We start from the raw sequence: 12,052 nt of genomic DNA on the forward strand, positions 1-12,052 counted from the left end.
TCATCAGAAAAATGTTTTGATAAATATGTAGTATTAGCCATTCTCCCATAACATTCCTCACAGTGAGTTGGAGGATATGCTGTTTTATAACAGCAAAGTATGGCGGGGAAGTGTTATGGGAAGAAAGCATCACTTATAGTAATTTTGCAAAGACTAGTATGTTGTAGGTTTACAAGCACCATGAAATCTAAAGCGCACCATTATTATGTTTTGTTGAAGGCAATATGAAGTGCAATTTCATGAGACCCTGCTGCTGCATGGAGTCTCACCCACCAGTGCTAAAAATGGGTCAGATAATTGCTGTATAGTTTTGTAGAGTTATAGCCACAATTCTCTCATCCGTGCTTGGTACCAACCAGCAGGCTCTGCACTGGCAGTGAGGCCACGCATAAGCATTCCGGTGTTATCTCTTTTTAAAAATAAAATTGTTTAGCTGCAGCTTGCATTTTTCAAACAATTACTCTCTTTTAGTATTTTGTAGAAGTTGTAGGAGAGCTGTATTTTTCTATGATATATGTGTTGAAAGCTATTGTAAGTTACCAGTAATTTTTCAGAAATTCCCCAGCACTACTGCCCACTCCCTTGTTTAATTTTCATTTCTCTGTGGGAGAGCAGACTGCAGAAGTTGTGTGATGCCATGCAAGACCCAATTCATTAGCTCCAACAATCTGTCCAAGGCAGACGTCTACCTCTCTAAACCTGACCACAGGTTTCAGCCCAGAGTGCGCATACAAACAATTTGAACTTTTGCGAAAGCTGCAAAGACTGTGAGCATGGACTGTTGTTGTGAGGGCACATCTGCAGTGTCCTGGAGATGACCACAACCTCCTAAATAGACTTCAGAGAGCTGCTGTCCTTGAAGATAACACCACAGAGGTTGGATGTGGTCTCCTCCACGTTTTCAGCCATGATTGTGAAATTCTTTAGAAGGCCTTCCAATACCTGATATAACTACTTTTGTAAAGCAAGAAGTTTCATTCTCATTGCTGGGCCCCATGCATTCTGCATCTCATTCCACAGCAGAGTTGGGAGATGGTCATACCTTCTGTCTCCTAGATTGTCCTTGCCACCAGTACCTGCTGCTGCTCACCAGTACTGGTCATTTCACCACATGCAGTCTTCTCTAACCCAGCTGGGGTGGGGTCAATCTTTGTGATGGTGCGTGGGACTGATGCAGCGTATGGCAGTGCCTCTGTCTTCTGTGAATTTTGGCTGTTGAGAAGGACCTAGAGGAAAGGGAAAACGGAGAAGATTTCAGGAGTGTCTTAAAGTAGGATAAGGTTAGGGAAGGAATTCTAAAGTTTACGGCCTAGACTGCTGAAGGCGCTGCCGCTAATGGTAGGGTGAAGGAAGTGGGGAATACCCAAGAGGCTAGAGTTGGAGGAATGCAGAGTTTTCTGAGAGTTGTAGGGGAGAGGACATCGAGGGATTTGAAGATAAGGATAAGAATGTTAAAATCAAGGTGTTGGTGGAGTGGGAGCTGAAGGTGGAGGTGAGGGTGTGATTGAGCAGCTGCAGAAGTATAGTGGCAGATGGAGGGCCAAAGGCTCGAGAGGCAGAAGCTCTATTTCTTCTATACATCAGCATTCCATTTCTGTCCCAATATAAACAGCTTTCCTTCCTCACCTCTCGTTTCAGGGTTCATTCTGCTTGTGGAAATCCTCTGATAATTATGATACAGATGGACAATGCAAAATTTTGCATGGAATGCCATCAAGCACCTCTGTCAAAGTTTTAATCAGAGTCTACATTGTAGCAGTAAGTAATATGGATGTTTCATCTCACTCACCTGCAAATACATATCCTTATTCTCCAACTTTCACTAAGGTTAATGCACACCACAGAATTGAGGCTTTAAAAACAAAAGCAAAACACTGCAAGTGCTGGAAATCTGGGACAAAATCAGTAAATGCTGGAAACACCCAGCAGATCAGTCTATATCCATGAAGAGAAAAGATGAGTTAACACTTTAGGTGCGGACTTGACCCTGATGGAGGGTCCACACCTGAAACATTATCTCACCTGCTTTCTCCACAGATTCTGACTGAGACATTTCACCAAGGAAGAGGAAGTTTTTCTTCTTTATTTGCATAGACCCCAAATGACGTCGTCAAAAGATGTTGAGTCACGCTTTTATATTCTGGGTAATCTCTGCTGACTCATTCTCTTGTCAAGTAATCATTTCTGCTGAAGCTCCTGGCCTGGTGAAGTCATCACATAGCAGTATTAGTGTACAATTATATGGTAAAACCATTGTGTTTCATAAATATTTATCCAAATGTAATCATGTGTTTCTTTTAACTGTTTAACCTGTATCAGGCGATTAATCTACACCCAGCTGACCCTGATGGCAAGGCTGATCCTTACATCGTTCTGCAGCTTGGAAACACTGAAATTAAGGATCGTGACAACTACATCCCCAAACAGCTTAATCCACTGTTTGGAAGGTCAGAAGTGTGCACCTATGTAATTGTCTGACTTACTCTGCTACATGTTCCTATCTGATAAGTAATCAGATAAGGTACAAATTAAAGGTTCAATTCAGCATTCTGAGTACTGAGCCGCACTTGAGTTCACAGCACCAAACTAGTTTTACTGTTACAAGTCACAAGTGGAAGTAGTGAGAGTGGGGATGTGAAGGGTTATCTTATGCTGCTGTCACTGTATTAGGCCTGTTGGTACAGACCTGATACCATTTGAACAGCTAGCAGGATACTGTTACACTACTGTTGGATCCGATTAGTTACACAAAGAGAGACGAAGTCCGACTGTAGCTTTAAGAAACTTTATTGCAGTACTTCTTGGTTACATCATCAGCAAAGCAAACAGCAACAACACCTGGGCTCTTTTCTCCTCTCCTTTTCTCTCCCTTGTCTCCTCCTGCCCTCTCCTGCCTGAGCAGGGAAATCAAGCCTTTCTTATAGTTCTTCATACACATCAGTGACACCCCCTTTATGTTCCCAATTGGTTTACAGACTCTGCCGTTTCTTGGTGTCATGGCCTGATTGGGGTACTGCCTTGTCACCTTCCCTTCTAGCAGTTTCTCATCCCCCCCCCCCCCCCCCCATCTCCTTGGAATGTTAGGCTGATTGCTATACAATAGGCTACTATGAAGCGGCTTACAACTGTCCTGTTAGTTTTCTCTTGTTAGTCTACTCCTGCTGATAAGCTGTCTGTGCAGCCCTGAAGCTATGAAGTCATTTCTGATAAGCTGTCCCTCCCTGCAGCTCCGAAGTTAGTTTATTAGTAGTACATGATTGATTAATTATTTCACCTTAAATGTCCCCATATTATTCTGTTCTCGAAAATTCTGTTTCCACAACTACCGACTTATGTCCTTCTGTCCCTATGCACTGAAATGTATGCACTTCCCAGCTTCCGGTTCTGCTGAGATTTCTGTTGATCAAAAAAGGCAGTAATGAGACATTAAACTTGTTTCAATCAGGAAAGATAATATGCTGTAGAAGGATGCATTGGTTTCAAAGCTGATTTTTAAAAAGTAATTTAAAAGTAGACCCTACACCTGCTGCCACTCTGCATCCAAAAGTCAATTCTCACGGATAATCATATGGCATATTGGAAAGCCTTAGCATTAGATCAGTACATCTCAAATCAAATAAATATACTTTTACTATAATTTTGTCTCAAGGATGATGCAGTTCTATGAACACAACGTACCTCCCTACTACACCCTGCTGTGGTAGATCAAGAATTACTAATATTTGACTCCAAGATCATATCTAGAACTGTACAGGGAACCATAAGTCCTTGGTTATGAATATATGTTGAAGTCGCCTCTGTCATTAAGTATAAAACATTCAAAATTCACAACGGCACCATTTTGTTTACTCAAATTAAATCTAATTGAGACACAATTCTTGAAAATTCAATATTTCACAAAAAAGCCAAACTGTAAGGATAACTTGGTTCCATCAATTTTCCAAAATCTAGAGCTCTGGTTCTTTAAGCTTATTGTTCAAATTATTAGTTTTTCATTTTCTGGCTATTTTGGGGGAAATGCCTCTTGTACAATAATTCTCTCCTTGACCTGACAGGTCCTTTGAGATTCAGGCTACATTCCCAATGGAATCTCTGCTCACGATAACAATCTATGATTTTGACTTGATTGGAACGGATGATTTGATTGGATCGACTAAAATTGATCTAGAGAACCGTTTTTACAGCAAATACAGAGCAACCTGTGGGCTACCGTACAAATACGAGATGTAAGGATGCGTTTAGTATAAATAGTTGTTTATGCGACTGATTTACAAATATTTTTACAGAAAATACAGAGGTGTCTGTGTACCCATACAAGGATGGCAGGTAAGGATAAGTTGGGTGTAAGTGATCTTAGTTCACCACTGATTTGCAACATATTGGGAGTGCCGGGGTGAGGAATCTATATGGAAGGTCGCAAATTAAAGCAGCCATTCCCCTATGTTCAACCATGTTGCTGTGAGAGGGGAGGGAGGGTTAACTTATGCTGCTGTATAAGAGAGGGAGGGATTGACATCACTGGACTGCTGTTGCTGGCTTTTACAAATACCTTAGTCACAGAGCCATAGAGGCATAGATTCATAATGGCACAGGAGGAGGCCATTCGGCCTATCAAGTCCATGTCGGCTCTCTGCAGGGCAATCCAATCAGTCCTATTCCTTGGCTCTATCCTTTAGTTCTGTACATTTATTTCCTTCAAGTGCCCATCCAATTTCCTTTTGAATTCATTCATCTCCGCTTCCACCACCTTCATTGGCAGTGAGTTCCAGGTCATTACCACTTACTGCGTAAAAAAAAGTGCTTCCTCACATCCCCCTGCATCTCCTGCCCAACATCTTCAATCTGTGTCCACTAGTCCTTGTACCACCAGCTAATGGGAATAGCTTTTCTTTGTCTACCCTATCCAAACCTTTCAAAATCTTGGACATCTCAATCAAATCTCCCCTCAGTCTCCTTTGCTCCAAGGAGAACAACTCCACCTTCTCCAACCTAACCTTGTAACTAAAATCCTCCATCCCTGGAACCATTCTGGTAAATATCCTCTGCACCCTCGCAAGGACCGTCACATACTTCCCGCAGTGTGGTGACCAGAACTGGACACACTTCTCTAGTTGTGGCCTACCAGAGTTTATAAAGATTCAGTATAACTTCTTTGCTTTTATACTCAATAACTCTATTTATGAAGCCCAAGATCCCATATGCTTCGATAACTACTCAATATGTTCTGCCACCTTCAAAGATCTACGCACATGAACCCCAGGTCCCTCTGTCCCTGTACACTCTTTAGAATTGTGCCATTTAGTCTATATTGCCTCTCTCTATTCCTTCTGCCAAAATACATTACCTCACATTTCTCTGTATTAAATTCCATCTGCCACTCGTCAGCCCATTCTGCTAGCTTATCTATGTCCTGTTGCAGTTGATTGGTGTCATTCTCACTGTCTGCCACACCTCCAAGTTTGAAATCATCAGCAAATTTTGAAATTTTACTCTATTCCAATAAACAAGTCATTTATGTAGATCAAAAAAGCAGTGGTGCTAGCACTGAACCTTGGGGAACATCACTGTCTACCATCCTCCAGTCTGAAAAACAACTGTTTACCACAACTGATGAAAGGTCACAGACCTGAAATGTTAACTCTGATTCTCGCTCCACAGATGCTGCCAGACCTGCTGAGTATTTCCAGCATCTTCTGTTTATATTTCATTTAGCACAGCTTGCTGTTTTCTGTCCTAAAGCCAAGTTTTTATCCAAGCTGACACTGACTCTCCTATTCCATGAGCCTCAGTTTTGTTAACCAGCCTTTTATGTGGTACTTTGTCAAATGTTTTCTTAAAATCCATATAGACAACATCCACCTCATTCCCTTCATCAAAACATTCAATTAGATTAGTCAAGCACAATCTACATTTTACAAATCCATGCTGGCTCTCCCTACTTAACTCAAACTTCTCCAAATGCTTGTTGATTTTTTCCCCTGATTATTGTTTCTAAAACCTTACCAAACACAGATGTTAAACTAACCAGCCTGTAGTTACTAAGAATGTCCTTATACTCTTTCTTGAACAAGGGTGTTACATTTGCCACTGTCTAATCCTCTGGCACCTTCCCCGTAGGGAAGATTGGAAGATTATGTCAAGTCCTTCCATTATCTCCATTCCCACTTCTTTTAGCAACCTGGGCAAGAGATGCAGGGGGAATGTGAGGAAGAACTTTTTATGCAGTGAGTGGTAATGACCTGAAACTCGCTGCCCACGAGGTGGAAGCAGAGACAACAATGGTTTGAAAAGGAAATTGTATGGGCACTTGAAGGAAATGAACTTGCAGGGCTACAGGGATCGAGTGGGGGATTGGGACTGACTTGATTGCTCTGCGGAGAGCCAGCGTGGAATCGATGGGCTGAATGGCCTCCTTCTATGCTGTAAATAACTCAATGTCTCTAAGCATTCTGGAGCAGGAGACTTATCTACTTTAAGCATAGCCAGCCTTTCCAGTACATCCCACCTATCAATTTTCACTTCATCCATGACCTCGACCATGTCTGCTTCTATTATATTTTGCCAGCATCCTCTTTCTTAGTAAACATTGATACAAAGTATTCATTAAATATTCTAGCCTTGTTGAGCTCAATTGGTGCATGACTCTGCAAGTTAGGGGTGGTGGCAAGTTGGGGGAATGGTAGCATAATGATTATGTAATCCTTGGACTAATGATCTAGAGACATGAGTTCAAATCTCACCATAGAAACTTGGGAATTTAAATTCAGTTAATAAATCAAATCCAGAAAGGAAACATATTGATGACCATACAACTGTTGGATTGTCATAAAAGCTCCTCTGGTTCACTTATGCTCTTTAGGGAAGGAAATCTACCACCCTTAACAAGTCTGGCCTGTATGTGACACCAGACCCACAGAAATGTGAATGTCTCTCAACTGCCCTCTGAAATTCATGCTGACTCTCCCTACTTAGCAAGGCACTCAGTTGTATCAAAGCCACTACAAAAATTGTATTATAAGAATAAAACTGGATGGACCACCCAATGGCCAGGGTTTTATGTGACCCTCAGAGACAGGGAGTGGGTGCAGAGGGCCCATTGTCAAGTGATCTTCCCGAGGGTGGGATAAGACAGCGACGGCCTTCCCACCCAGAAGCCAATTGAGGCCCTTTAGGGCCTATTAATGGCCCATTAAGGGCCTTTTCCTATCTCTACCACGTGGGGAGGACACCTTATAACACTGTCCCTGTGGGCTTGGGGGAGGGGACCCTACTCCGTGGGCAATTTGTGGCCCACATAGGACCCCCGCCATGAACCACTTCACCCCTCACTTCCCGGGACCCCCCCTCCACCTCCACTGCATGACCACCACACTGCCTCCCCTCGCTGGGACCTTCCGGACTGGTGCTGGCGACCCCACCTCACTAAACCTGAAGTCCATGGTTCCAGCACTAGGCTTGAGTCTGAGGCCTCTGCAGTAATGGCCATGGCCACTGCTTTCAGGGTGCCTCCAATACTGCTGAGCTGCTGGCCCTGTGATTGGCTGGCAGCTCTTGGAGGCAGGATCTCCATCTTTAAAGAGACAGAGATCCCGGCTCATGAAACTTGGAGGTTAAAAACCAGAGGATCACTTAGGGGGGGCGGCCGGGGGTGGGGGTGGGGCGCAAAAAGACGGAAGCGGGGGTCCCCCCGCTGTTTCGGCCCGGAGTTGGGAGCCCAACTCCAACACAAAATCCAGCCCAGCATTGACCTAGGCACAGATTTGGACACCCAGTCTAGTCTGCAACATCCTCCTCATTAACATCTGGGGGCTTGTGCCAAAATTGAGAGATTTGTCCCAGAGACTGGTCAAGCAACAGCCTGACATAGTCATACTTACAGATAATGTTCTTGACACCACCATCACCATTCCTGGGTACGTCTGATCCCACTGGTAGGACAGACCCAGCAGAGGTGGCAGTACAGTGATATACGGTCTAGAGGGAGTTGCCCTGGGAGTCCTCAACATTGACTCTGGACCCCATGAAGTCTCATGGCATCAGGTCAAACATGGTCGAGGAAACCTCCTGCTGATTACCATCTACTGCCCTCCCTCAGCTGATGAATCAGTACTTCTCCATGTTGAACACCACTTGTAAGAAGCACTGAGGGTGTCAAAAGCACAGAATGTACTCTGGGTGGGGGACTTCAATGACCGTCACCAAGCGTGGTTCAGTAGCACCACTACTGATTGAACTGGCTGAGTCCCAAAGGACATATCTGCCAGACTGGGCTTGTGGCAGGTGGTCAGAGAACCAACATGAGGGAAAAACCTGCTTGATTTTGTCTTCACTGATCTACTTGTTGCAGATGCATCTGTTCATGACAGTATTGGTAAGAGTGATCACTGCAAAATCCTTGTGCAAAAAAATGCTGTCTTCTTACTGAAGATACCCTGCACCGTGTTTTGTGGCACTATCACTGTGCTAAATGGGATAGATTCAAAACCGATGTAGCAACTCAAACTTGGGCATCCATGAGGCACTGTGGGCTATCAGCAGCAGCTATTGTACTCAACCACAATCTGTAACCTCATGACCCGGCATATCCCTTACTCAAGTCAAGGGACCAACACTAGTTCAATGAGGAGTGCAGAAGAGCATGCCACTGGGCTGGCATAAAAATGAAGTGACAACCTGGTGAAGCTACAACACAGGACTACATGCACGCTAAACAGTGGAAGCAGCATGTGATAGGCAGAGCTAAGCGATCCCATAACCAATGGATCAGATGAAAGCTCTGCAGTCCCGCCACATTAGTTATGATTGGTGGTGGGCAATTAAACAACTAATATTTCTCAAGGCAGTTGCATAATAACAGCCTACTTTTCTGCACATCTTGTGTTATCCCCAAACTCAAATACCGTTATTATCGTTGATTTTTATATTAGTTATTTTTCCCGATACCCACCCACCCCCGCCCCCCCCACCCCCCTGCCCCCTACAGTGCCCCGGCCCCCAGCCAATTTTCTTTCTTTCCCAAAAGCATGATTCATGCTGGGGTACAGAGTCACAGGGGCTGGCTGCCCTCTGGTACCATTCTCCATTTGTCGGTCTATACTGTGAGTGTTAGGAAGATAGTTGACCATGACGGGAGGTGTCACAACCAAACGCAATCATGCCCTCACCCATTGTCCACACACTACCTTCTAGCAGGGGTCATTTGATAGAGAGTGGGAAACCTGACTGATTTTACCCTCCCTAGCCCAGGCAATTGTAGTTTCCTTACTACTGCCTCAGCTCAGATCAGCTGCTCTTGTATGGAGCAGGAATTGAAGATAGGATCAGCCACCGAGTCAGAGGAACAGGAGTAGACCATTCAGTCCCTCAAGACTGTTCCGCCATTCAATGAGTTCATGGCTGATCTGTGTTACTGATCTCTCATGACATTAGTGCAACTTTTAATTCCTTACTATATTTGTGAAATGATATGCATGGTGTTGCATTTTTTTTCATCCCGGGTTTAAACAGCCAAAAGAGAGAGAGATTAGAAACCCCTCAGCAGGCTGTCGCTGGCTTTTACTCTGGTTTGTTTTGAATCCTCGACAGTCCCCTAATCGATTTATTTACCCAACCGCCAAAAAGATTATCGTTTGCTTCTCATGCATCTTTTGATCATAACTTGAACAGAATCTTTTTCAATTGCAGGGAAGGTTACAATGCCTGGCGTGATGCAATGAAACCAACTGAGATCCTGACCAGAATGTGTAAGGAAAATGGTCTCCGTGGACCCTACTTTAGTACGGGAGAGATTGAGGTGGAAGGCAAAGTCTTCGCAGGCAAAACAGTCTTTATCGAGGATGGTGAATATCTGCATTTGCATTAATAAGAACGTAGAACAGAGAGAGATCAAAATAGCATTTGGGATGGTAACATTTTTCAATGCCAATATTGTAATCAATGATTTTATACTAGGTTTTGAGATTGACATTGAATCTGAAACCCTTCATTTCACTTTAAGCTATTATGTTCTTTTTTCTGATCTCTCCAGCAATCTCACTAAACATGTAGAGCTAATTACCAGATGCTAGTCTGCAAATTAGTGCCTTAACACACTGAGGGATGAGGTGGTCATTAAAAAAAAAACAAGCAATGTGATCATTAAATGTAACATAAATGTAAAATATGCAGAACGCTGCAGGGTCAAAGCATAGATTCAGTTTGGTATAAAGACACAATGCTGCAGATGCTGGAAATCTGAAAAAACCCCAGAAAAATACTGGAAATGCTCAGCAGGTCAGGCAGCATCTGTGGAAAGAGAAACAGAGTTAACATTTCAGGTTGCTGGCCTTTACCAGAACTGTATGTTCTTTCATTATGGCTGGGATTTTATCTGGACAAGAAGGAGATCTCAACATCTGGCAAAAGTTAATGTCTTTTGTGGGAGGCCCGTCAAATCAAGTGCCAATTAAACACATTACTGGACAGCGGGGAGCCTTGCATGGGATCGAAGACCCCCACGATTGAGGTCCCACCCTCTGAAAGCTGCCGGCCAATCAGAGGCAAGCAGTTCATTAACTGCGCAACGCCACCATGGAGGTGTTGGCTGCTGCCAGTGGAGCACCTACCTGAGGCCTAGGAGCGGCGCTGGACCCAGGCCACAGGTAGGTCAGGGTAGAGGGGTCTTGTGAGGTCAGGGTCGGAAGGGGGCGGGGTGTTAGGCGGTCAGCACCAAGGGCAGCAGGGGTGGCTGTCAGCGGACCCCGCCTTCCTGATGCCAGATCCCTCATTCAGGCACTAAGTGCCTTTTATTGAGGGACCCCCCCCCCCCACCTCTCCCTCCTTCCACCGGAGCCGACAAGCAGCCTGCACAGTTTTTCATGCTGTGCGTCCCATACGGCAACAGGGCCACCCGCTGCTCATCTAATTGCAGCGGTGGGATGTTGCCCTTAATTGGGCATTAATTGCCCAGTTAAGGGCCATCAATTGGTGGCAGGGTAGGAAGGCCTTCCCGTCCCTGACTTAATTTTGGTGGAGGCGGGAAGATGGGAGAATCCCCCCCACCACCATCCCATCCAATTATATGATCTCCCCACCATGGGGGGAGCATAAAATTCCCCCCTATGTTTCATTCAGATTTGTACTTTCAGCTGTAGTTCGCCGCTAGCACTCTCGCCCTTGGGTCAGAAGGTTGTGAGTTCAAGCTTTATTCCAATACTTGAACATGTCATCTAGGTTCACAGTCTGGTGCAATAGGGAGGGTGCTGTCATTCAGATGAGACATTAAACCACCGTCTTGTCTGTCTTCTCAGGTGGACATAAAGGATCCGATGGCATTATTTAAATGCAGCAAGGGAGTTCTCCCCTGTACCTTATCCGATATTTATCCCTCAGCCAACATCAATAAAAAAACAATCATCTGATCATTTACCTTGATGCTATTTGTGGAACCTAGCTATGTGCAAATTGGCTGCTGCATTTCCCAACATTACAACAGTGGGACTGCATATTAAAAGTACTGAATTGGCTGTGAATTGCTTTGGGACATGCTGAGGCCCTATAGAAATGCAAATTCCTTGTTTTCTTTCTGTATTTTTGTTCGCTTTTTTCCTAGATGTGATCTTGACATGTCATCCCTTAGCTGAGATGGCTAGGGACTTGTATCCTGAAGTTCTGCCTCTGAACTGATACAAGAGGTGTGTGAGAACGTAGTCCTGGCGATGACTTGCCCTCTGATTTCCTCAGTCTTGGTAGGAGGAACCTTCCTTTTGCTCACTCAGGTCTGATAGCTTTCATGTAGCAATCATGGTCACAAAGGAGCATTGTGCCTTTCAGTTGCTTGGATGTAGACCACAGTGACTGATATACACAGCTCACAGACACAAAACCTTTGGTTTACTTTGACAAATGTACAAGAATTATTAAGCATCATGACTGGACTGTTACAAAGTCAACAAAATTAAGGTGGACAATCTTAATGTTTTACTCTCTTTTTCAATATCTTTCTCTGCATAGAGTTATATAATATGGTAGAGAGAGAGAGAGATCTTGCATGGTGTGGTTATATTGTAATTAA

General features: G+C 44.2%; 1 protein-coding gene across 1 annotated transcript in view; it reads left to right on the forward strand.

Moving 5' to 3' along the window:
- Positions 1–12,052, forward strand: part of fer1l6 (fer-1 like family member 6) — a 166,427-nt gene that overhangs the window by 113,261 nt on the left and 41,114 nt on the right. Inside the window, exons 31-34 of the mRNA XM_068032676.1 lie at positions 1,639–1,758; positions 2,320–2,447; positions 4,056–4,226; positions 9,685–9,839. Coding sequence (XP_067888777.1) covers positions 1,639–1,758; positions 2,320–2,447; positions 4,056–4,226; positions 9,685–9,839 — 574 coding nt within the window. The remainder of the gene's footprint in view (positions 1–1,638; positions 1,759–2,319; positions 2,448–4,055; positions 4,227–9,684; positions 9,840–12,052) is intronic.

This window comes from Heterodontus francisci, chromosome 5 (genome assembly GCF_036365525.1).
Source record: "Heterodontus francisci isolate sHetFra1 chromosome 5, sHetFra1.hap1, whole genome shotgun sequence".
Lineage (NCBI taxonomy): Eukaryota > Metazoa > Chordata > Chondrichthyes > Heterodontiformes > Heterodontidae > Heterodontus > Heterodontus francisci.